Below are 24437 nucleotides of genomic sequence, written 5' to 3' on the forward strand. Positions count from 1 at the left end.
CGGAAAAATAAATGCGCCAGCGTAGAGCGGAAAAACGCAAAATAGACGAACCTTTTTATGTCTCTAGTCTTTAACATCTATCTTGACTTCCCACGAAAGCTTTTCCGCCAATCTCCGTTCAGCTTTTCTGCCATAGTCTCACGCCATCGCCGTTCTGCTCCTTGACGCGCATACGCAACTAAATAGTACTGTATAGATTGTGAAATTCTGAGTTCATTTCGCGGCAACACCAAGGTTTATGGTACATCCAACATCACCACACAAATGCTGGATGAAAACTGCTCCCTTACGCCAATAAAACCTACCACGCAAGCTGACTTTTGCCTACAACACCAATTAACGCCCCAACAGCAATCTTAATTTCATCAATACACAGTGAATTGTGCTTAATATTGTTCACAGACCATTTAGCGTTTTTGTCTAACGCCTATTCTTTGTATTGACTTATCATAATGAACAAGCCAAACGGGTCTGAACAACAACCACCGTCACGCGGAATGAAGCAAGAGTCAGGAGGCCCAGTTACTTCATCTACGACGCCGGGTACCAATACTGGCCTAGAAAACTCTCATTCCATGGGGGCGGATATGGAGCCTGATGTTGGTGCTACCTCTCCTCGCCATCTTCTTAATGGGTACATTTACGATTATTTAGTCAAATCTAACATGCAAAATTTGGCTGATCAATTTGCCCAAGAGACGGAGCTCTTAGAAACAGACTTGACAGTACCAATGGATACGCCTTCAGGCTATCTTCTAGAATGGTGGATGGTATTCTGGGACCTTTTCAATGCCCGCCTAAAGCAACGGGGTTCACAGAAGGCCCACCAGTATATTCAGTTGAACATGCTACGACAACAGCAACAGAGGACCATGCGAAATACAGCCCGTGTTCAAAAAGTCCCGTTGAGGCCACACACCCAATCATCTCCTTCAATGTCACAGACTTTTATTCCACAGCAGCCTCAACAGCAAGCACAGGGACAACAGCACGCCCAGGCTCAAGCCCAAGTGCAAGCACATCAGCAAGCCCAACACCACGCGCAGGCACAAGTGCCAGTGCAACCGCAACAGCACCAGCTAGGAGGCCAAACTCAACAGCAGCAATCCATTAACACTGGGTCTCCTGCGGGTCCAAATGCTATCAACTCGCGTGTTCAACACTTAGCACAACAACAGATGAATCACCTTCGCCAGCAGGCGACTGCCACTACGCAACAACCTATCCCGCAACAGAATATCCCATCAAACCAACAGGGTCCTACAGGCCCTTATCCTACTTCCCCTTCAAGAAGACCGAGATTACTGTCTAACGAATCGGGTGCAAGTGCACCCTCTGTAATGACAAAGTCACAGCTCCAAGGAGTCCCTCCCTCACAACAACCACACCAGCAGCAAGGTCAGCAGGTAGGCCCCCCTAATCAACATCAAGGTCAATCTTCTTCCTTTTATTCGGGCATGCCTCCTCAAGGGGTCGTGGTTCCTCATCAGTTCAATCCTCAGCAGTATGCCAATATGCTAGCAAGACAACAGCATGTACAAGCTCAACAACAGGTTCAGTTACAACAGGTCCAACATGTACAACAGAGACAACAGCAAGACCAACAACAACACCGCCTGTCCGCCGGTTCACCGGGGCACCCTTCATTTGGCGTTTTTCAACAACCTCCTCCGATGTCAAACCATAATCAGGTCATGATCAATCAGCAGGGAGAAACTTTTTTTGATCCACATTCTCCATATGCTCAACCTAACGGGTACCCCCAGCCACAGCAACAACAACAACAACAGCAACAACAACAACAACAGCAGCAACCGCAACAGCAGCAGCAGCAGCAGCAGCAACAGAAGCAGCAACCACCACCACCACCACGACAGCCTCAGCGCCAACAAGCGATGGCCATGGCTCCTCTGCCTCACTCTACTTCTGCCGCCGGTACTCCTCACTCGTCCACCACACCTAGATTCTCGCAACCTGGTCCTGTTTATCAGCAGCCTTTACCTGCATCTCAACCGCAACATTCTCCGCCTTCTTCTATTCAGCAGCCGGAGCTAGTTCCAACTCCAGGGTCACAACATCAGCAAATAGCACAACCACAATCACAGAGCCAACACCAGCAATCGCAACAGTCTCAATCAAGTGCTTCTAAAATTGTAGGTATACAGGAGTATCAGAAAGAGCTAATGATGCTTGAGAAACAGAACAAACAGCGTCATGACATGGCATGTAAGAAGGGAAGCGGGCATTTTTCTAACTTTGATCCAATTCCAGAGCACACACCGCCCGAACCAAAATTTAATGTGAATGTAATGCTCCCTCCCCAGAACTCTGCAGTGGTCACGAAGAATACTCCCGGAACTTCACCTGGTACACAAACTCAAAACACTGCACATAGTACTGGTAACACTTCTGCGGGGTCTACACCAAATAATGTCGCACCTGTACGAAAGAAAAAGGAGCCAGCTAAAAAGAAGGCAAAGAAAGCTACTGAGCCCCCGACTCCCACTACTCCACAGACTCCAATTGCAGCTAGGACACATCAAAACTCTACAGGCGGCATTCCTGGTAATAATGCTGCTACTAAGCGACGAAAACGGGAGCCGCTGGTTGATCAAACTGTTTCACCTAACCTTAACGAAGCTTCCAAGTCAACAAAGACCGGAAAAATTTCATCTCAAACTGACTTTACAGGTTCTGACAATGGATTCTTACAGGATTTTGGCGATGGAACTGGTCCTCCCACTGGAACCGATGATATGGAATTTGATTTTAACAGTTTTCTTAATAACGAAACTGGCGAACCTAATAGTTCAACCATTCATTTTGACAATGTATTCAATTGGGGAGAAGGTACCGAAGCCGGAGATTTATAGACATGAACCATTGTCATACTATATTAATTCATTTCAATTCTACGAATGTTTTTACCACCTTAATATTACTAATTGTAAATTTATGTATTCTTTTTTTCTGCAGGGACCGATTGAGAAGGAAATAACTGTTCGTTGGTAAAAATGAGAATCAGGATAAGTAGTAAGATAGATACCAACAACGCGGAACTTTGTTCTGTAGCTGGGAAAACCAACCAGCAATACTCGTGAGCGGCATAAACAATAATAGATGCTATAAAGTTCAGACGAGCCTTGTAAAGGAGATATGGCAAAGAGAACGCATACCAGCTTAGGAACTGGTAGTGTAAAGATCTTGCAAAAAGCACCCCTATTAAGTTGGTAGTAGCCATGACGGTGTAAACAAAATCTGGGCTTCTTTCTGGGTCGTTGATAATATTGGTTGGAGATAAGGTTGGCTTCCAAAATTTGAAAATGTCCAACACAAATCTACCAAGCGGTTTTCCAATGTTTTTAGGAGAGAGGAACTTGAGGATGAACAAGACTAACGTAATAATATGGAGAGCAAACAGGAGCTGGTGAAAATGGACATTGTTGAAAGTTTCTTGGCTCAAAAAGCGCCAATTAACCGTCCACTTATAAAGAAATTGGCGACTAAAGTCAAAAGCCTGTCTAAAGTAGGCAGAACGAATTTCATTTGCCTGATCATCATAGTGCAACGGTAAAATGAACGAATAACCGACTCCTACTTGCACCAATATCAAAACTAGAACAGGTGCCAAGGCTTTAATCAAATTTTCGTCACAAATGAGATATATGAGTAGTAGGAATGCTGGGAGGTATAGCAGCGCATTCATCTTTACAGAGATGGCTAAACTGTACGTATCTGCAGCAATCAGGGACAAGATAAATGGAATAGTTGTGCCATCTTTCCTCCAGTAACTTGCTTGTTGAAGGATGATTATAGTTGCCAACATCAAAAATGTTGTTAAACAGTCATTGAAGAGTCTCAATACAAATATTGAATGCAGTCTCTTGGACGCTACCAACAAAACAAAATAAACCGGAGGTATTTTCCCTAAGCCAGAGAAAAAGTAGGAGCTGATGGATAGTAACAAGCAACCTAGGTATAACCAACCAAATGCTTGTTGAACGAAACTGACGTCTTCTCCACCATCACTGTACCACGAAAGTACTGAGTAAGCATGAACATGGCCGGCTGGGTAAACCAATGGACCGGTGTCACCAAATATGTTGCTATAATCTAATTCTCCTTGTCGAATTTTAAAGATTTGTTGCATATATGAAGAAAAATCAATATCTGTGTAGGAAACAGTGCCAATGATCACCTTGATAACAATGGAATCAGCTAACCATAAAAGAGGTGCAACGAAGACACTAAAATCTGGGTTAAATAAAACGTTTTGAATAAGAGCCACTAAATCACCGATAACATTTTTCAGCGTAAGCTTTGGCCTTTCAGCTGGCTCTATCGGAGGCATGGTAGGGATATGTTGTGAGGTAGAAACCAAGCGAAGTATCGAGGGTTATCCAGATAATTACAGTAGCCAAGATAAGAATGAGAACAAAAGGAGATAAGGCAAATACGAGGGGAAATAAATAATTTGCCGTCATGGTCTGCTGGGGCCTTAGAAACCTATACTGTTAGGACAATCACTGTTGCGCTCAAAGTGTGCTTTTCGAAATAGTTGTATCTGGTGTGTACGTTTATTTCTGTGAGATATTGGCTTGCACAGGATATTGCCACAACCTATATGTCTATAACTCTATACTACAATTTTTTCGTCTAATACAATCTCAGGTCTGATTCATGCTTGGGAGAGTTTCCAAGCATTTCAGTTGTGCTAGACAAAGATTATCAATATTCTTTTTGAATCTGACCGGGTTTTTCCGTTCTTTCATCCAACTGAAAAAATAATTATCGCCCGTAGGCAACTGGTCATTGACGAAATTCGTCACCAGCAGCCCAGATTCATTAATCATAAAGCTGTGTATAGCCTTAAGTTATAGGGAACATTAAGGCTGAGGCACAAAATATCAACTGCCTTCGGTCTGATAATTCGAAGCACTTCTCGAAATCCTGTATCCAAGCCAGCCCAGTCACTTAATTATATGGTACAACAGGTGTCTCTGGTATCTAGAATCCAAGAGTCTCAACTGCAGTTGATCTTGGAGACGTTGAAGTCTCTAACGGGTATGGTGCCCGCAAGGCTCTCAACTTATACTGTTATTTTAACTCCAAAGTTTCCTTATAGTCCTGAGTTCCAGACTGGAAAAGTCAACCAAATCGAACAATACAAGATGAGAATGTCCACCGAATGGAAACAGGACGTTGAGGATCCTATTGATAACACAATTGAATTAAAAGACTTTGAATTGTTTAATAAGAAACATCTTGAAGCTCTTAATAAGGAAAATCGTATATGGACCCTTCAAATATCGGACGTTCCTTTGGCAGGAAAAAGAGCCGTTTCTTCACAGACACTCTACGAGTCTACTATATGTAGCACGGATGATGTGGTTGGATATTTAGATGAGCTAGGATACATGCCTGAAACCCAATTTTGGACTCATGGTTACAAGTTCTACAGAAACGATATAGTCATTGCAATCTACCGAGTCTTTATGAAACAGAAACAGGAAAGTGCTCCAAATTCCAAAGAAAATACCGCTGCAGCAACTAATGGATCTACCAGATCAGATACTGCTATCGAATCTAAGAATACTGACGGTATGAAAATTGAGCTGGACATGGACATAGATATGAAGATGGATGTAGATTCTAATCCAGAGAGTAATCTGGAGACCAAAGAGGAAACGATAGAACCAGAGACTAGGCTAGAGCTCATTGACAAAAGTAGAGAGTTTTTATCAAAGCATACGTGAATGTAGCTAAGATGAGTGATGTTGAGAACTTGTCAAGGGCTACTTCGCTGTTGGAACATCTGAAATCAGAATTAGAGGGGTTGATTGAATTCTCCATCCCTAATAGAGCATCAATGGATAGTAGAATTGGTTCCAGACTCGCTAGTAGCATATAGTGTGCTAATATCATTTACCGGATAGTAGTTACCGACATCAGACATCTCCTTCTCGGTCTTTAGAATCGTGAAATCTTGCATCTACTCTAGTTAAAACTATCTCAGGTTTTTCCGTATCCGAATCGTTCCATGAAGGTTGGCCCTAGCTTTTTTCTTGGAAATATTGGAGTCTTTGGACCAAGAGTTATGGCTTCTAAGCCTTTCTTATCTCCGGCTTTTAACAATGCCTTCAAAAGGATCACAGTTCAATCATCATCTCTAGTAACTAAGATACCCAAGATTAACCTTAGAAATTTCGCCACCTTCAACCAATTGAGAATGTCTGGATCTAGCTGGTCAAGAGGAAGTAACTTTTCCAACTTAAAAACAGCAGCTTTGTTCTCTTTGGTGTTCTGTGTCGGTACTACATTTGCCACTCCATATCTAATGAAGTATACCCCACTGGCGATTTTCAATAAGAACCCAAGTTTGCTTGTGTACAGTTTGATTGGAATCAATGCTGCTGTTTTTGCTCTTTGGAAGGCGCCTCAATACTGGAGGGTCCTCAGTCGTTATGGTCTTTTGGAGAAAGATGCTAGGTTCAATAAATGGTCAATGATTGGATCTGCTTTTTCCCATCAAGACTTCTGGCACATTGGTATGAACATGCTAGCGTTGTACAGTTTTGGGACAACAGTAGCCAGCTATGTTGGTGCTTCCAACTTTTTAATTATGTACCTCAATGGTGCTGTTCTTTCATCACTTGCCTCATTAGCCTACCCGGTACTGGCGGGTGTTTCGTCTATGGGCGCTAGTCTCGGTGCTTCAGGTGCTTTATTTGCTATCTTGGGCTCATTTTCATATTTGTTTCCTTACGCAAAAATTCTTTTATTTGTGTTCCCTATCCCGGGTGGTGCTTGGATTGCATTCTTGGCTTCTATAGGATGGAACGTTTGTGGATGTGTGTTCAGATGGGGATCGTTTGATTATGCTGCCCATCTTGGAGGTTCCCTTGTCGGTATTTTCTATGGTTGGTTGATTGATCAACGTAGAAAGGAGTTCAAGAAGAATACCAGAACTGTATGGTGAACAGTTTGAACGCTAGAGATGGTATTGTTGCAGAGTATAGTATCACTATGTACATATTTATTATTTTCATTCTTTACCTAATTTTTCATTGACAACATAGAAGCCTTCTGATTTAACTGAAGCCAGGTCTAAAGGATTCCATTGCCCTGTTTCACCCTTCTTTGAACTCTGTCTAAGTTCACCAGTAGCGTTACGAATATCTTGAAATTTCAGAGGAGAATGTTGAGTTTCAATCAAATCAAACTCCTTGCATTCTATCTCCTGTAGTTTGTTCATCATGGTCAGTTGTGCATTAAGGTCATTTAGTAGTTGTCTTTCCTTTCCAGCGTCTAAGTCCGTGGACAACCCAGATAGCTGGAGAAGCCTGTGAAGTTTGGGTGTATCAATTTCCAAGGATTTCTGTGAGCCCTTCAAAAGGGTTTTTGTGTCCCATGTAGGTTTTTTCAAGTACTCCTTGATCTGCTCTAAACTTTGAAACTTTTGACCCACCCTGGAGCTGTAATTCCTCACAGCTGTCCTGAACATGTAGGATGCTAAATGAGTAGTAACTGATGCGCGCGATAGTCTAGTGCCTAGATGCCTGTTACGTAAGACGAATAACTCAAAAGTTTATATGTTAAGATCAGTTCCATCTTCAAAACTGTACTCTTAATCTTAGAGGTAAAGTACGACGAAATGGAAATTTTTACGTATTTGTTGATATACTAGCTCATCATCTTTTTTTGTTCTACGTTTTGGTCAATTATGCCTACTCTAAGTATTTCCATACTATTCTTCCGGGTAACCTCATCGTAAAATTTTTTTGAATCTCCTAATAAATTTTCATTTCAGTATTGTTCTTTCTCTTAGCAAATCAATAAACTAGATGGGTGGAACTGTAACAAGGAAATACAAATCCGGTAGTGCCGTTGATTTCATCACCAGAGCAAATGCAATCAAGAAACTTCAAGTTTCTCTGGCCGACTTCCGTCGTTTGTGCATCTTCAAGGGAATCTACCCTAGGGAACCCAAGAACACCAGGCAAGCCAACAAAGGTTCTTCAGCTCCTACCACTTTCTACTATACTAAGGAGATTGAATACTTGATGCATGATCCTATCTTGCGTAAATTCAGAGAACAGAAGACTTTTGCAAAGAAGCTGAAGAGACTTCTAGGAAGAGGTGATCTGGATGACGCAAAGAGATTGGAGTCTAGAAGACCTAAGTACAAGTTGGATCATGTAATCAGGGAAAGATATCCAACTTTCATGGACTCTCTTCGTGATTTGGACGATGCTCTTAACATGTTGTTTCTTTTCAGCAATATGCCAGCTAATGACAAAGTTGGTTCCAATGTGACGAAACAAGCTGAAAAACTTTGCAACCAGTGGTTGGCTTACCTAGCAAAGGAGAGACTCGTTAGAAAAGTTTTTGTCTCTATCAAGGGTGTTTACTACTCTGCGATTGTTAAAGGTCAAGAGATCCGTTGGTTGGTGCCTTTCAAGTTCCCCCAGAACATTCCAACCGAGGTCGACCTAAAAATCATGCTCACCTTCTTGGAATTTTATTCCACTTTATTGACCTTTGTTTTATACAAGCTCTATACCGACAGTAACCTAGTTTATCCTCCAAACATTGACCCGACTACTTTAAAAACAGTTGGAGGTATTTCAACTTATGTCTTAGATCAAAAGGACGGAGCTCAATCTCTGGTTGGCGACCTCAAGGATACCAAGCAAGAAGGAACTCAATTGAGTAAAGACGAACTTTCCAAAGCCTTGGCTGCAGATAACCAGGCTGAGGAAACTGAAGCTCAAGAAGAAGTTGAAGAAGAGAACGTAGAAGAAGCTTCGCTAGACAAATTTGAAGACACAAGCAAGAACGCTGGAGACAAATTGGAGCAGCCATTGGAATTCAACAATGCTACTTCTAATTTATTCCAGAACTTTATTTTCTTCGTTGGACGTGAAGTTCCTTTGGATATTTTGGAGTTTTTAATTGTGTCATGCGGTGGTAAAGTCGTTTCTGAAGTTGCTCTAGATGTTGTTGGAGCTTCTAATTATGATCTCTCTAAGGTCACTCACCAAATTTCTGATAGACCAAAGATCTCTAAGAAGGTTCAAGGAAGAATTTATATTCAACCTCAATGGGTTTTTGATTCCATCAACAAGGCCACTTTGTTGAATGAGTCTGATTATGCTCCGGGAGAAACTTTGCCGCCACATCTTTCACCATGGGGAGACTCTGGTAGTTATGATCCTGAGGCTCCAGTTGCAGAGGATGAGTTATCTTCGCAAGAAGAAGAAGGAGAAGAGGAGGTTGAAGAAGGTTCCGAAGAAGACGAAGATTTGGTTGCTCAAAATGAATTAGAATTGGAGGCTGCTGGAAAATACACCGATGCAGGCAAGGAATCTAAGAAGGAGAAAGAGAAGAAGGACAAGAACATCAAAAAGAAGATTGAGAAGGAAGAAAAGGAACAAGAGGAAATGAAGAAGTTTTTGATCTCCAACAGGAAACGTAAAGTATACGAAAATATTAAGGACGAAGCTGATAGAGAAGAGAAGAGACAAAAGGACCTTAAAAGAAAGAAGATTCAACTTCAAAAGTCTAAGAACCAGCCCAAAGAAGCTGATAGCTAATAGCATTTTGTACCATAGAATAAATTAAGTTTCTATTTTTTTGATAGGCGTAACATTACTACAGTTGATTGATGACTTACAAACCTTCGAACTCATCGGTCTCGTCAAAGTCCAATCGTTTTCTACCTGTACCTTGAAGCGAAGCTAATTCTCTGGAAGCAACTTGTTTCTGGACTTTCTTGGTCATCCTTTCAATCTCTTCCTCCGCATTTTCCGCATCCTGTTGAGCATACTCCATGACCAATCTACGACCTAACAAATGTACACCTTGCAGTTGGTCCATGGCTTGTTCGGCCTCCTTGAGTAAAGAAAATTCAACAAAGGCAAAACCTCTGGCCGAACTGTCGAATTTTTTGGGCACTCTTGCAGATTTGAGATGACCAAAGGAACTGAATAACTCCACAATATCTTTTCTAGTAGCTTCGAATGGTAAATTCTTAATGATAATTTTACTTGTTTTACTGGACCTAGCTTTCTTCTCGTTTGTTCCAGATTTTCTATGAGAGAGTTTCAATTGCAACCTGTGTCCATCTAATGGCTTTCCGTCTAGAGTTGAAATTGCCAGTTCAGCTTGCTCCTTCGTTCTGAACTCAACAAACCCAAAACCCATGGATAAGGTCTTGCCCGGATTCTTCGCATCAGGTTTCGTCTTAACAGTGGCCACAGTAAAACCTTCTAGAGGCTTAAACGTATCCGTCAGTGTTTGGACAGTTGTGCTGAAACTTAGATTTTTAACGAATACAGAAACAGTTGGTCCTGATGGAGTTAAAGCTTCATCAGATTTGTCAGTGTCCAAAAGATCACCACCCGTAGCTTTGACTTCCTTCCCTTCTTTCTTTTCAGCAACATCTGGAGCCTCATTAGAGTTTGGATCTCTAGTGAACAGACCTGTAGGGCCTTTCTCCAAATATATGATCGATTTCTTGAACCTTCTGTAGGCCAGCTTGGTGAATGCCGATCTTCCAGATGGGGCATCACGAAATTCAACAACGGCAATGGTCCCGGCAGGAGGCATCAAAACTCGTTTTAACTCTCCATATTGGGCAAAAAGATCAGTAATTTCGTCCAGAGATGTACCATAAGGGAAATTTTTTACCAGAATGACTTTGTCGTCTCTTTCCTTCGTGTCAAATTTTGTCAAATCAACGCCTTTAGATTCGAAATACTTTCTGACATCCCCAATTACATGGGCTTCAGCAAGTGCCTGTTTCACAGCAGAGCTACTATTCTGAGGATCAATCAATTCTGTCTTTGAGATTCCTAGCTTGTCAGCCACAGACGACAGTACAGCATCATTGTTCATGTACAGGGAATTCCAGCTGAACACACTTTTTGAAGCGTCAACTTTCTTTTTCAATTCTCGTTGCTTTTTTAAGGGCAGGTTCTTAATGTCAAACTCATCCAATCTATGGTCTTTTTTGGGTTGAGCAGGAAGAATGTGAAGAAGTCTTCCTTGGAAAATTTGTTTATCAAGGGACTTGTAAGCCTCAAGAGCCTGTTCGGGATCTTGAAATTTGACATAAACAAACCCTTTTGAAGCTCCAGTTCTGGTATCAATGGCTACGTGGACTTCATCCAATTCTCCGTATGTTGAAAATAATTGCCTAAACTCTGCTTCAGTAGCTGTGTAGGAGATGTTTCTTACGAACAGCCTGCCAGTTTGAGAAATGATTTTAATGTTTTGATCTTCTTCAGATTCTTCTTCTTGGACAATTTCTGTCTGCTGTTGACTAGAAGTTTGACCGTCTTGTGACTGTGTTGCTGTTGTTTCCTCCTCGTCGTGCCCTGGCCTCTTGTGTTCTGTGTCTTTGGTTCCATTTTGTTCTTTGTGGGAAGGGTTATCGCTCATTCTTTTTCGTCTCTGAATTAGCCATTCCAAATCAGTCATACTATCATCTGCAGGTGCTACTTCACTAAGAGGAATCATCTCTTCCTCCTCCTCCGACTCATTGTCTTCGTTTGATTTTTGGAAGTCATCATAGTCGTCATCACTGGCATGATCTGAAACATTAGGGTCATGCTGAGCACTATCTGTGGTAGGCTCTGATTTATCCCTTTTGGCTAGAGCTTCTACCAATGCTTCATTAGTTGGTCCACCTTCTCCAGAAACGGCAGAGTTATCAGCCCAGGTTTGTGTTTGACTACCTGGTCTCAGAGCATTCATGAAATCTCTCAATTTGTGATCTTTAGCAATCTGTTCGTCAATTTCCCTGATTGGATTGGTCTTGTTCTTTTTCATAGGTGCTTCTTCCAATCTCTTTAATTTTTCTTTCAGTATCTTTGATCCTGTCCTCGGCCAGTCTTTTTTTTGCTTTGAAACTGAGCGGAACATTAGAATCTGCAAAAGTAACTGCCAACTCAACAGATATTCTGGCTGTATCAATGAAACTATCGTTGTAGTAAGAAGCGGCTTTTTCTGCATCTTCAGCGTTTTTATAACCGATGAAAGCAAATCGCCTTGATTCACCAAATCGATTTTTCATAAGTTTGACATCAGAGACGTCTCCCTGCTTAGAGAAATAAGCCTTTAACTTATCCTCCGTATAGTACTTTGGTAGCCCTTTCACAATTAGTCTTGACATCAGTTAGTGAAAAGTTAAGTTTAGAGTCTGATTTTTATACCATAGATTTTTTTTATTTTTTTTTTTTTTTTTGTAGGGCACAACAGAATCTTGTAATGGGCTAGTACATATTGAGCCGCATACAAAACCATCAGTCTACAAATACAAAGTGTACCGACAACCTTTTTAACCTGACGGACTGATGGAAACCCTACAACAGATCGGCATCTTTGACAAAGATCGCAAGTTTGTTGCCTACAAATACTCGCATGCTTTAGTTCCCCTCGGGATTCTCGTTTTCTACGTTGTAATCTATCATATCTTGTCATTTACGCTGATCGTACCCAAACTAGCGTTTGCGGAAACAGCAGACCGATTTAGAAGGCGATCAGCAGCTAATTTTTGGCGATTGGCCAACTACATGCTAAAACTAAACTGTGTCAAAATTGAGATAACGGGAGACGAGCTGGAGGTTGATTCTGCGGTTCTACTTTCCAACCATAGATCAATCGCCGACTATATTGTGATATCTGCCTTGGCCCAGAGTCTAGAAGATAAAGGAAGGCCAGAAATAGACCTGGTATCAGTCAAATTTTTTTCGTGGTTCAGCTTGTGGGGACTTCCCAATTTGAACGTTTTCAATAACATTCTGAGCTGTGATGAGAATTGGGAATTGGATACTAGTACAACATACAATACTTTCAATCCCTCTGTCGTATCGACCAAACCTGAATGGATCTCTGTTTTTCCAGAAGTGAATATCTGGTCTGCTGAAAATAACGAACTGCTGAACGAATTGAACGAAAAATACTACCTCCCAAAACTGCAAAACGTTCTGTATCCGAGGTTCTCGTCCACGTTCAATGTGATCAATGGCCTTTACAAGTCCTCTTTTAGTAAATTGTATGATATCACAATATTGTACTATAAAAAGAAGGCAGCAGACCCACAAAAAATTGTCAAAATGTCCCAAACTGAAACTGCGATACAACTGGAAAGTTCAGGGGAACCAGATGAAATGGTTAGAACTACCTTGTTTGATAGCCCAAGTCTGTTGCAAGTCTTAGGTGAGTACCCCTCTAGCTTTGTTGTCAGAGTCCATGTCAAATTGAAGGCCCTACCAAGAATCCCACTGAAAAGGAAAAAACTAGAAAAGTGGCTTGAAAAAGAATGGGTAGAAAAGGATAAACTATTGGAACAGTTGCAAACTACCATTTTAACCAATCATCTAAAGGAAAAATAATATTAAATATGCTGCTGAATATCAATAAATTATTGGTTGATTGACGATTTTTTCAATTCCTCAGCTAATTCATCAACAACTTCATCGCCTTTGGTAATCTCCACTCCAGCGATTTCTCTGTCAAGTTTTTCCTGCAATTGATCCAAGTCGGTATCATCTTCTTCGTTGTCAGTTTCTTCTTCCTCTTCCTCCTCATCTTCTTCCTCGCTGTCAACTTCTTCCAAATCATCTAACTCGTCCAGTTCACCGGTACCTCTTTCTTCAAAAATTGAGCTAAGCTTCTCGATCAATGCAGAATCTTCTTCAAAACGGTTACCATTCAATTCCAAAACTTTCAGGTTTGGGAACTTGTCAATAGACTCTACCAACAATTCTAGGGAATTGGCTTCAAGTTCATTGTATTGCAACTTAAGAATCTCCAATTCTTTACTGACATCCCCTTCCTTCAGAGCTTTAGCAAATTCAAAAGAACCTTTGGGGTTCAGTAAACAGTCGTTTACATTAATTTCCTTCAACGAGGACCAACTAGGAAGGGAAACACTAAGTGCCTTAGCACCTTTAAAAGTGAAAGTATTGTCCTGCAAATCAAAAACTTTTAGTTCGGTATTTGCTTTCAATCCTTGAAGAATTAACTTGCTTACACCGGCGGGCCTAATACCATTTTGGTACAATCTAACACTCTCCAAATTCTTATGGGCTCTAAGACCAATGGCCAGATAGTTAACCGATCCACTTTCCAGTCTGTTCCTTCCACAGTAGAAAGTTTTCAAAGAGTCAGGAGCGTTTTGGGTCTTGGATTTGGCAACACTCAACTTGTACAATGATTTTCCGATTCTAGAACCAGCATAAGGACCCATACCATTATTAGATAGGATCAGGTGTTCCAAAGAAACGGCCTGGGCCAAGAAGCTCTCAATCGGATCAATTGTTTGCAAGCCAAATGCATTATCGCTGAGATTCAACACACGGAGTTTATGACATTCTAGCAACGCTGGAAGCAGATACCCTAGAGATCTTGGAATCTCATCCTTTAACCTTCCAGTAAAGAAGTCAGCAAAATTAACTTCAACAATGGTTTCAGCATGCTTCAATAACGCTTCTGCTAACAATTTACTTGGATCCACGCCGATGGTGTTGCCACTAAAGTCAATTTTCTTCAAATGAGGAATCTTGTTGAGCTCTTCAAGATATGGTGATATGTCATCGGGGGTGTCAAATTTCAGTGATTTGTTTGAGATGGAGTAGGTCTCTTCTTCCTTGATTCCTAGATCAATAACGAACTGAGTCGCCATGTCGCCGCTTATTATGTGTTACGTAGTTGATGATGAGAAATCAAGTATGGGAAAATTGTACAAGCTAAAAACGTACACATGAAAGGACATGTTACTGCCGTATTCGGAAATATATATCATTTATTTCGAAAAGAGTTGTCGTTGCTGGAAAAAAGTATATAGTCTATCACAAGGAATGAAGTTTCCAAATTTTCAATAACTCTACGCTTGCCTTGTTACATATAACTTTATGATTGTCGTTAGTGGTATATTGAGACATAAAAAAATATTGTATTCATTTAGTTCTTCTTTGGAAATAATGGATCACCGATGTTCTTTCCTCTTAACTTGACCCCTAAAACTCTCTCCATCTTAGCCAGCAACTGCTGGTTAGGGACAGCTCTACCAGCCTCATAGTCGTTGACAACATTTGGTTTTTCGTTGATCTTTGTGGCCAATTCTTTTTGGGTCAATTTCTTGTCCAATCTCGCTTTAGAGATGGCCTTACCAACGTTGGCATCAATCTTCTTTGGAGGTACAACGTCTGTTTCACGGTCGATCTTGGTTAACTTCTGGCCCTCAGGATCAGACTTTGAATTACCGCTGCCATATTTCTTTTCGACGGCTATGACGCTACCAGTTCTTCTGGCTTCATTGATGGCACCTTTAGTTCTGGCGATGTTCTCACGAGGTCCGGAGCCTCCTACACGGGCTTTTCTTCCAATAACGGTAACAGAGTCCCAGTCTTCAGACATGATTAATTATTGAGATAGATAGGATTAATAGTCAGGATGGCAAAGCGATGTGGTGAGAGCGATTCCTGGAGAACATCAGAGAAGGTTCGGGGCTAGGTCGGAAATAATGAATTCCGGGAACATCGTGACCGGAACTTAATCTCCTAAGCATATTTTGGCTCACTAGACATTGAAGCTGCGTTAACTATTACCATCGGTGCTGGTTGAGCCAATGGCTGTAGTTGACCATGGTGAGAGATGAACTTCGTAGATAACCTAAAAAGTTGCTTATTATTAAACCCTGCGAATATTGGGAAGAGCGCAAGCTAACTAGTACCCAGACCCATTGACTCTAAAATGGACCAAATTCTTTGCACCTTGTCACACACTTTTGATGTTTATACCGATATCTGGTATGTTAATTGGGATACCACTTGCTAGGTAGCCTCAATGTAATTTGGATAGTACTCCTGCTGATCAGGTGTTCTTAGGCTGCTCAACTGCAACGGTGAAGCGCGAACAGAGTTATCTAACGGGTCAACAGTGAACGCGTTTCTTTAGAGGGTCCGAAGAGATACAGCTAACCATTTATTGATCAACATATGGATCTAAAACTCCATATTCCTTCGGGAAATCTGGAATCTAAAGAAAATGAACCTGATTTTTATGATCTGTTGTGCCAAACAGAGAATAAGACTTTTGCCTTCTTCAGTGATACATTGAAAACTTACATCGTATTGAAATCAAATGTAGTGAGTCAAGAGGAATTTCAGGATATGGTCCAACAGTACACTTCAATTGATTTCAAAATCACTTTATCTGCTCATAATGGAGACGATGATATTGACCCTGATGTTATAGCTTCGGCCCATCTAGATACAACAAATATAGTGAAGCAAAGCACTCTTGAAAATGGTACACATTATATTATCTGGCAATACAGTACTGATATCAAATATCCACAAAGGAAAATGATCAATCCCTCGGCAGCAATTTTTGTCAGGTTGAACATCAAGTCTAGTGCTCCATCAAGATTACAGAATGGTGATTCTGAGCAGAATCAAGCGGAAGAAGCTCTTATTTCTTCGAACAATCTTCTAGCTGGAATCAATAGTGGAATAACCACACTATCACTATCCGATCCCATTATATCTGAAGATATGATTGAAGATGGCGCAAATGGCCTCAATCTTAACAAAAGTTTACCCTCAATAGACTCTGTAACGTCGAATTCCTTAGACGAATCCAGCTTTATCAGAAGTTCTTCGTCTGAAGTGGTCGATCACAGCAACAAATCACTTCTACTTCAAAGTGAATACTCCATTCCTTTGCTGTCACTCTTAAGCATGAGATTAAAATCAAAGAAACTAATCTCCTCAAATAATAGCATATTATCCACACTAGAGATTCGATCTCCAAAATTCACAACGGAGAAGAATATAGTACTGGAGGTTTCTAGCGTCAATTTAGTACTTTCCAATGGGGATGTGGAACCAGTTGAACATGATAGATTTCCCTTGCAACTGGAGCCCGGAAGCATACTCAAATCTCTTTACCGACTAACAAATAATGATTCTAAGTCAATGAAATTGGTTTCTATACAAGTCTTAGCCAAGATGAAAGAAAAAGTCAAAAAAAATTTATATCAGGATATTAGCACTGCCATAAACACCAAGTGGGATACTCATATAGACTTTGCAGTCCCAGGAACAGTACCCAGACCGTCCACTCCAGCAAAATCGTACTCATCGCCAACTAAACCAACGACACCACAGTTTTTGGGCAGGAAGCAAGACCTTAAACTCTCCTTACGAAATACGAGTGTAGCAAATTTGAAACAAAAACCCAAACTTCCAGCATTCGCAGGACTCAGCATCTCCTTCTCGAGCCCTAGCAAAGTGGCTGTGGGCTCAGTTTTCAAGTGGAAAGTTCAAGCAATCAACAAGGGAAATGCATCTATGAACCTGACATTGATTATTCAACCACCTTCCGACCTTATCTTTGAGAAAAAGATGCCAGATCCTCCTTCTATAAATAACCGGACTGAACTACCCATATTTTCTTCGGGTACTTTGTTTAAATCATATCAAAGTTTGAAACCGACAACTCATGGAATCATAGCATTGCGAAATGACATTAATATCGGTCCTTTGGAACATGGAGCGTTATATGAATGTGAAATTGATCTTCTAGCTTTTGAGAAGGGCGTTCATACTTTAAAGGGTCTCAAGCTGGTTGATAGAATTAACAATCAGATAGTAGAATGTGGAAGACTCCCTGTTTTAATTGTTAATTGAAGGTACCTATGTCAAGACCAAACCATGCAGTATTAGATATTTTTCTATTTTTCTTTAATTGAGGTCTAAGCTGGTATCTAATATATGTGAGCCAGTACGCAGGGCCTTTTTTTCTCTGAGTGGTCAAGTAATTGAGTACACAAATATGAATATAGTCTCGTTTCAACCGTGAATATATTTGTAAAGATTCCCTTGAATCCAGTAACCTGCAAATACCAACATCAACTACTTTGACCTCAAAACTAAGAAGAGTCTTCGGTATTATGGTACTCTTCCTTCTTATCGCTTCCCTTGTCGTTTTTTCTCATTCTTAGGACCGACAGCTCGCTTCAAAGTAATAGGTTTTTGACCAACGTACTTTCCGTTCATCTCTTTAAATGCATTCAAATAGTCTTCGGAAGAAGCGAAAGATACAAATCCATAGCCCTTTATCTTACTCGTCTTCTGCTCTTTAGGCACTATAACGTTTTGAAGACTTGGATATTTTGAAAATGAGCTAAGAAGAACCTCTTCCGTGACATCTTGGCCCAAATTTCCAACAAATAGTTTGAATTCAGTAGAATTGGAAGTGGTAGGCGAATATGAGGGTGACGCACCTGAAGGTCTCTTGATATTATTCAGTATAGTTTTCGGATCTTTGACAAACGTCGACGAATCAAAGTTCCTTGAGCTATGAAGGTACTTTCCTGGTTGTCTGCCAGATGCTGCCCTTCTATCAGACGAGGCGCTGGGTTTCGTTACCCTCTTGGCCATTGCAGTTATCTTTAGTCTTCGGTGAATAGTCTTAAGAGGAGAAAGCACTACCCGCGATCTATTGTTTAATTGATATTTCAACTCATGAATTATTATCTCAACCATGGTCGCCTCAATGGGTTTAAGGGCTAGGTTCATCATGCCTTTTGGGCAGATGAGGTCCATGACTTCATTCTCAAGACCACTTACAGTTTTTTCGTACCAGTTGAGATTGCACCAGCCCAATTCTTGCTTGCGTTTGACACCATCGAGAGCAAACTCTTCGGTACCCCAAAAAAAATCTAAAATCGAAGAACCTCCGATTCAAATTGACAAAACAACCTTACATAGGATACCAGGTGAATCAGTTCAATCTAATAAACTGATTGATAGGATTCCCAAGTTTCCACTCAGCAAGGAAGCTGTTCCAACATTGTTACCAAGACCAGGAGTTCCAATGGTAGGTCCAAATATGCCCTTCCGCAAGATGGTAGAGATATTAGAAAGCAAGTCCGAACCAGAGCTGATTTATGAAGCAGAGCCGCATAGACTATATTTTGTTTTCTGTGCTTGTTTTGCTCTAGTCTTTGCTGTCTACGGGATCAATGTTCTAACTATTGGAATGGAACTAGCATGGAGTACTTTTGATAAAAATGAACTTGCCCTACCTATGGCCCCTAAAGTGGTTAATTTCATTGTGCAAAGTTTTTTGACCATCGGTCTGGCATGTTTTCCCTTGGGATTTGCTCTTTTGTTTGTTTATACTCCCACGAGATTGGTGAGACGACTGTGGTACATTCCTGGCTCTAAAGGGGAGAAGCCTTTGGTTCAGATTTTGACACATCCCCTAGTTCCGTCTAGACCTTCACCAATTATAAGCATTCCCGTTGAGAACCTTAATAGAGCACAGACTTCTAAGGTATGGACAGGTAGAGGTTTCTATGGAACGGTAGACTCGACTATATTCTTCTTCCTGAGGGAGACTGGTCGCAGGTTTCCATGGATTGTAGACCGAAAGGGTTTCTTTTGGGGAGATGGAAGAATTCACGATTATTTGTTTGGAAAAGAAACTATTGAAGAGGCCGAAAAGGGATTATCCTACGATCAGAAGATTGGTATCATGAACCAACGAAAAAAGGCTGGGGAAGAGAAGTTGAAGAAGGAACTTGGTGTAGGATGGAGATACAAGGCTCAAGCCAAACTACTCAAAGAGGACATTTCCAAACTGAAAAAGATTGTCAAGCAGGTTCCAGGCTCCAATTCGGAAAAGAAAAAGCTCAAATAGACCCACTAGGATATACTGTATATAGGGAGACAACCTTCCATTCAAAATCCGATTTGTCTCGATCTCGGCTTACCCTGCCTTTTTTTTTTGTAGCCATCTCTTCTAGTCCGAGTTTCAGTTTGACACCCCAACAACAAACCCCTTTGTTGTTGTTGTTTTATCATACCCATGCAAAAGAGACGCAACCTTTACGATGAAACCGCGTGTACCACGTGAAATACGTTATCTTGTTTTGGTCATAATAACGCCACCCAACACATTCGCGAAGGTGAGCATGCATAGAGAAGGAGGGGGGTCTGGCGTAATAAGGAGATGGCAGCAATGGAATGAGGCAGCTGGAAATCCGCAACTAAAACATTTAATTTCTTTCGTGTTCAGTTTTTTCCCCTCAACAGAATTTCGTTTCACCTTAAAAGGATAACGACTTGAACAGGTTGTATTTCACCGCCATTTGTTAGTTAATCAGTCGTTGAGAAGTTTGTCCCGTTTTTGCCTCCCTTGCTTGTTTGTTTAGCTTAGCGATCGGGGTCCTCTTCCACCTTCCCACCCTTCTTTCCTGATTCCTATATTCAGGATCGTGCAATTTTTTTTTTGTAAAGCTCTCAACCTTCAAACTTAGAGCTTCATATGATGGCGGCAAATATTAAACCACATGTTCGGCCTAACTCTGTGAGGAAGCGCTTGAATGAGTCGCTGGAAACAAATGAACGTGAAAAAAGGTTTTGCTCCAGGAAGCTACACGATTTTGATGATCACGATAGTATGGATATGCACGCTAACTATACCACTAGCCCTATAGAACGCAAAAGATCACTTTCACCAAACGCTCCCACGTCGCCGGTGACTGAAGATGATAGTGATGCTAAGCCACTGGAACACAACAAACAGAATATCCATGAGCTGGCTGACAACCCAGATTATATAGCCCTATGCTCCACCTTATCATTGCTCAAGCAACAGCGTGGACTTGTAACCCAAGATATTCAGCGTCTTCAAGAAACTAAAATGGAAGCAATGCAAGACCCAAGCTCGTTTCTACGTCGTCTGGCAACACGCCAGGTTACATTACCTGGTCTGACCAAGGTTATTGTCAGTCCATCGATACATTGGTCCAAGTATGGCTACTCAGAAGACTTAGTTTTCAAGAAACCGACTAAGAAAAGCGATCGGCACATTGTATTCAAAGAGAGCAAATTTTTTGATTGATCATGAGCAGAATTATCAGACTTATCTCACAGCACACCATATTATCATAAACACAGTAAACAAAGAACTGTCAAAACAGCCTCAACATATCATATAAATAATTCTTCCATTTTTGTACATACTGAATACACGCAGAGCGTCATCGATTTCAAAGTTACTGGCTTAGCTGATCCAAGCTCTCCTTCACTTTTTGAGGACTGGCTCCAATGACTTTGTGGGAAATATCTCCATTGGAAAAAAACCCGAAAGTTGGCATGGCGGAAATTCCATACTCCATGACAATGTCCTCGTTGCTGTCGACATTAACCTTGTAGAATTTAATGTTCTTTTTAGTGTAAGCGTCTTCATTGCTGAATTTGTCAATAATGGGCGCAATGGCCTTGCAAGGTTGGCACCAATCAGCGTAAAAATCGACCAAGGCTGGAGATTTTGACTGCAAAACGGATTTCTTGAACTCTGCCATCCCGTTTAGCTCTACGACTTGCTTTACGACTCTGGTGTTAGAGAAGAATCTGACGTTTCTGATCATTTTGCTGTACAGGAGAAGACGAAGAATAATTGGATTTGTAAGATGGATAGAAGGCTTCGCGAAAGATTTACACTACTTAGTCACAAAGGCATACATGGTAAAGTGATACACATATAATAAGACACAATGATTCGACTTGATCATCCGACATGAGCCAATCAGCTCAGTTCTCTTCACGGTTGCTAAGGATACGCAAAATGAAGAGGAATAAGTTGATGATGTCCAAGTATAGCATGATAGTGGCCACAATCTCCTCATCGGGATGACATTTGGTCAACACTACCTGCGTGTCAATCAATATGAAGAGAGAGAATATCAAAGCTCCCAAACAGGAGTATAATAGTTCAAATGTAGAGCTGAATGGCAGGAATAACGATACCAGGCCCACGGAAAACATTCCGAAAAGGGCTATCGAGGCTATGCCCTGCCATTGTGTAAAGTCGTATTTTGTCTGTATTGTGAATAGTGTTAAACCGATAAAGGTCACCAAAGTAAGTAAAATTGCTTGTAGAACGATATTACTGTCGTATAATGAAGTTACCATTCCAATACCATAACTTTCACAGATGGTAAATCCGAGAAGCAAAAACAAATTGTAGGGATATGACTTGGATTTCCAGTAGGCGAATCCTAAAAACGCAATACTGCCTACCAGGGAGACGTAGAATAGCCAGATATTGGTTAAACACCATATCTTAATGCTATCATTATTGTAAATGATGAACCCAGTCAGGAACGTAGTAAAGAGTTGGATGGATAGCAGAGTATAAACCTTTCTTATGAAGCCCTGTCGTATTTGCAACTCACAACCAGACACATTGACGTCATACTTGAAGTCTGGAGGTAGTTCACTAAACCCGCTGGGGCTGGCATTGTCGTCGTATGGAGATACTTGTTCGTAAGTTGGTGGTTCTCTTGACATGATGTATGTTCAAATGTCTACGGGGACTAATAACGTGGAGATGAGGGAAAGAAGAAGAAGAAAAAGGAAGCATGACGAGCATTAATTCGGAAGCTTATCAATTCCCGCGATTACATAATACGACAGACCATTTATAAATATAGATACATCAAAGTCTCTGCTGAGTGGTTGTCTTCATAGAGTAATAGAACGCCGTCTCTGAGGTGAAACCGGAACCCGAATATGAATAGTTCTCTAAGATGATGGAGCTTCTTCAGCAACTCATTCATGTAATGGTTGCCCGAGTTGGTATTTAGGAGGAACTGTTTCAAGAAGATGCGAAGCATCGGGTTGCGAGATCTCCAATCATTGACAAACTTGTTAGAAGAATACACCATAGCTTGATCAAAACTGTCAATTTTATGTGTAAACACGTTGTAATTCTTGTAATGATAATTGTTCTGTTCGATTAATTGCACCGATGACGTACATGGTACATCGTTCTCTTCAAACCAGTTGTCCATGTACTTGATAAAATTATGTTGCAGAGTCAAGTCATTGTAGGAAAGACACTCGATTGATTGCTGCTTTTCAGTAAGATAACGGTTAATTTCCTCCACATCGTCGAAAGTTATTGACGTGAATGTTAAACTAAAATGGGTTATTTGGTTTTGAGAGAGGCGTTCACCCAGGAAAGTTAATAGTGACTGTCTCTGGCAAATAATACAATTCTTAGTGGGTTTCAATGTTAGATATTTCAAAGAAGGCATGGCAGGAATGCGCAGGAGAAAGCAATTGTTGGTTTGTTTGTTATCCTCACTGCTATCAATAGAATGGCCTTTAAACTTGTGTGAATACTCTTTGAATTCCAGGTCAAGGCTTTCTAACTTGGAAAAATCTACAATTTTTTCCAAAAGAGTCACCACTTGCTGCTGAATGGTATCAATGTGACATTTAATAATTCCCAGGTGGGTTAAATTAGAGAAGAAGCATTTGTTAGATTCCAGCTCATTGAGTAAAGTGAGCCAGTTGAAATTGGGCAGTTTATTATCAAAACTGAATTCATTGGTTTTGATGTATTCCAATGTTAATCTCCTTAATTTCGGAGCTACATGTGACTCCTTCAACAACTTGGCTAGAAAAACTAGCTCGCCATTTACCGACTCAGAATCAAAAACATTGATTTTTAAATCTTCGACTGATCTGAAGGTATTCAAACTATAATCCAAAGTGGTTTCTAAGTTGCTATTCCCTTTACATTGGATCACTATCCTCTTAACTGTAGTTCCTTTCAGCAAAGTCAGCCACGAGCTTAGACTTAAACCATCGCAATTTATGTACTCTAAGTTGGTCATCAAAGACAAACCCAGTGCAAACACATCACTAAAAGTCATCGTTTTCAAGTCAAAAGGCACTCCAACAGGTTGCAGAAAATGCTCCCCCAATATTTCAGGAATTGTCTTACCCCAAACAGAACCTTCTTCCTGACAGAGATCAACCACGCTTAAGCTTTGAATCAAACGGGCCAGGTGCTGATTGTGGTACAATGTGAGGACCAGCCTCAAAAATTGTTTCACATTAATTATGGTTGAACTAGTACACCTGTTATAATGGTCATGAACGTAGTTTTCATTTACTATCACTGTCACCCGTTTGTAAAGGCATGCTATCGATGCTAAGTAAAATTGCTTGCTTGTAGTGTTAAGGCTCAGCAGCGTATCCAAATCAAGATATTGAAATATAACTTTGAGTTCCCCAAAACCAAGTTTTGGAAAATCTGTGGTGTTCAAAGTATCCTGATGACCAAACTTGAAGGGTAGCTTTTGCAGAAAGGATGGTCTTCTCTCTGTCTTGACAGCGTCCCCCATTTTTGAATGGTTAGTAGGAGTGGTCGACGGAGATAGATTAGAATATTTTCAAAAGCGAGCAAGATAAGAATGAGCAGCGGGTGGCCAGGGGTTGTTTGCGCGCGAGGACACCTATTTTCTGGGTAGCCTGACTGACACCCAAAGCCATGAGATAGTAAAACCCTAGACTTGGTAAGGCTCTCAGTTGATTATGGGATGAGGTGTTATTCCAAAA

The 24437-nt window shown here is 40.9% G+C and overlaps 17 protein-coding genes across 17 annotated transcripts; 8 read left to right on the top strand and 9 right to left on the bottom strand.

The window, feature by feature from the left end:
• Positions 1–452: 452 nt before the first annotated feature.
• Positions 453–2873, top strand: PAS_chr4_0711 (Hypothetical protein; the record flags this gene model as incomplete). The annotated part of the gene is made up of 1 exon (XM_002494106.1): positions 453–2873. One exon carries the CDS (start codon positions 453–455, stop codon positions 2871–2873), a length of 2421 nt encoding a protein of 806 aa, XP_002494151.1.
• An 80-nt stretch (positions 2874–2953) lies between these two features.
• On the bottom strand, positions 2954–4351 carry PAS_chr4_0712 (Dolichol-P-Man dependent alpha(1-3) mannosyltransferase; the record flags this gene model as incomplete). Its single annotated transcript, XM_002494107.1, has 1 exon — positions 2954–4351. The coding sequence occupies one exon, from the start codon at positions 4349–4351 to the stop codon at positions 2954–2956; it is 1398 nt and encodes a 465-aa protein (XP_002494152.1).
• Positions 4352–4982: 631 nt separating this feature from the next.
• On the top strand, positions 4983–5756 carry PAS_chr4_0713 (Hypothetical protein; the record flags this gene model as incomplete). The annotated part of the gene is made up of 1 exon (XM_002494108.1): positions 4983–5756. The coding sequence occupies one exon, from the start codon at positions 4983–4985 to the stop codon at positions 5754–5756; it is 774 nt and encodes a 257-aa protein (XP_002494153.1).
• Positions 5757–6040: 284 nt separating this feature from the next.
• PAS_chr4_0714 (Mitochondrial serine protease) lies at positions 6041–6979 on the top strand (the record flags this gene model as incomplete). The annotated part of the gene is made up of 1 exon (XM_002494109.1): positions 6041–6979. One exon carries the CDS (start codon positions 6041–6043, stop codon positions 6977–6979), a length of 939 nt encoding a protein of 312 aa, XP_002494154.1.
• A 66-nt stretch (positions 6980–7045) lies between these two features.
• On the bottom strand, positions 7046–7504 carry PAS_chr4_0715 (uncharacterized protein; the record flags this gene model as incomplete). Its single annotated transcript, XM_002494110.1, has 1 exon — positions 7046–7504. One exon carries the CDS (start codon positions 7502–7504, stop codon positions 7046–7048), a length of 459 nt encoding a protein of 152 aa, XP_002494155.1.
• A 340-nt stretch (positions 7505–7844) lies between these two features.
• On the top strand, positions 7845–9596 carry PAS_chr4_0716 (Nucleolar protein involved in rRNA processing and 60S ribosomal subunit biogenesis; the record flags this gene model as incomplete). Its single annotated transcript, XM_002494111.1, has 1 exon — positions 7845–9596. One exon carries the CDS (start codon positions 7845–7847, stop codon positions 9594–9596), a length of 1752 nt encoding a protein of 583 aa, XP_002494156.1.
• A 76-nt stretch (positions 9597–9672) lies between these two features.
• PAS_chr4_0717 (Essential conserved protein that is part of the 90S preribosome) lies at positions 9673–12178 on the bottom strand (the record flags this gene model as incomplete). Its single annotated transcript, XM_002494112.1, has 2 exons — positions 9673–11853; positions 11927–12178. 2 exons carry the CDS (start codon positions 12176–12178, stop codon positions 9673–9675), a joined length of 2433 nt encoding a protein of 810 aa, XP_002494157.1.
• A 400-nt stretch (positions 12179–12578) lies between these two features.
• On the top strand, positions 12579–13400 carry PAS_chr4_0718 (Hypothetical protein; the record flags this gene model as incomplete). Its single annotated transcript, XM_002494113.1, has 1 exon — positions 12579–13400. One exon carries the CDS (start codon positions 12579–12581, stop codon positions 13398–13400), a length of 822 nt encoding a protein of 273 aa, XP_002494158.1.
• Positions 13401–13429: 29 nt separating this feature from the next.
• On the bottom strand, positions 13430–14692 carry PAS_chr4_0719 (GTPase activating protein (GAP) for Gsp1p, involved in nuclear transport; the record flags this gene model as incomplete). Its single annotated transcript, XM_002494114.1, has 1 exon — positions 13430–14692. One exon carries the CDS (start codon positions 14690–14692, stop codon positions 13430–13432), a length of 1263 nt encoding a protein of 420 aa, XP_002494159.1.
• Positions 14693–14970: 278 nt separating this feature from the next.
• On the bottom strand, positions 14971–15426 carry PAS_chr4_0720 (Transcriptional coactivator; the record flags this gene model as incomplete). The annotated part of the gene is made up of 1 exon (XM_002494115.1): positions 14971–15426. The coding sequence occupies one exon, from the start codon at positions 15424–15426 to the stop codon at positions 14971–14973; it is 456 nt and encodes a 151-aa protein (XP_002494160.1).
• A 581-nt stretch (positions 15427–16007) lies between these two features.
• Positions 16008–17702, top strand: PAS_chr4_0721 (Hypothetical protein; the record flags this gene model as incomplete). Its single annotated transcript, XM_002494116.1, has 1 exon — positions 16008–17702. The coding sequence occupies one exon, from the start codon at positions 16008–16010 to the stop codon at positions 17700–17702; it is 1695 nt and encodes a 564-aa protein (XP_002494161.1).
• A 279-nt stretch (positions 17703–17981) lies between these two features.
• Positions 17982–18560, bottom strand: PAS_chr4_0722 (Hypothetical protein; the record flags this gene model as incomplete). The annotated part of the gene is made up of 1 exon (XM_002494117.1): positions 17982–18560. One exon carries the CDS (start codon positions 18558–18560, stop codon positions 17982–17984), a length of 579 nt encoding a protein of 192 aa, XP_002494162.1.
• A 49-nt stretch (positions 18561–18609) lies between these two features.
• On the top strand, positions 18610–19719 carry PAS_chr4_0723 (Hypothetical protein; the record flags this gene model as incomplete). Its single annotated transcript, XM_002494118.1, has 1 exon — positions 18610–19719. One exon carries the CDS (start codon positions 18610–18612, stop codon positions 19717–19719), a length of 1110 nt encoding a protein of 369 aa, XP_002494163.1.
• Positions 19720–20346: 627 nt separating this feature from the next.
• Positions 20347–20925, top strand: PAS_chr4_0724 (Hypothetical protein; the record flags this gene model as incomplete). Its single annotated transcript, XM_002494119.1, has 1 exon — positions 20347–20925. One exon carries the CDS (start codon positions 20347–20349, stop codon positions 20923–20925), a length of 579 nt encoding a protein of 192 aa, XP_002494164.1.
• A 154-nt stretch (positions 20926–21079) lies between these two features.
• On the bottom strand, positions 21080–21454 carry PAS_chr4_0725 (Cytoplasmic thioredoxin isoenzyme of the thioredoxin system; the record flags this gene model as incomplete). The annotated part of the gene is made up of 1 exon (XM_002494120.1): positions 21080–21454. One exon carries the CDS (start codon positions 21452–21454, stop codon positions 21080–21082), a length of 375 nt encoding a protein of 124 aa, XP_002494165.1.
• A 163-nt stretch (positions 21455–21617) lies between these two features.
• On the bottom strand, positions 21618–22376 carry PAS_chr4_0726 (uncharacterized protein; the record flags this gene model as incomplete). Its single annotated transcript, XM_002494121.1, has 1 exon — positions 21618–22376. One exon carries the CDS (start codon positions 22374–22376, stop codon positions 21618–21620), a length of 759 nt encoding a protein of 252 aa, XP_002494166.1.
• Positions 22377–22507: 131 nt separating this feature from the next.
• PAS_chr4_0985 (uncharacterized protein) lies at positions 22508–24223 on the bottom strand (the record flags this gene model as incomplete). The annotated part of the gene is made up of 1 exon (XM_002494122.1): positions 22508–24223. The coding sequence occupies one exon, from the start codon at positions 24221–24223 to the stop codon at positions 22508–22510; it is 1716 nt and encodes a 571-aa protein (XP_002494167.1).
• Between the last annotated feature and the right edge of the window lie 214 nt (positions 24224–24437).

The sequence above is a fragment of the Komagataella phaffii genome, chromosome 4 (genome assembly GCF_000027005.1).
Source record: "Komagataella phaffii GS115 chromosome 4, complete sequence".
Lineage (NCBI taxonomy): Eukaryota > Fungi > Ascomycota > Pichiomycetes > Pichiales > Pichiaceae > Komagataella > Komagataella phaffii.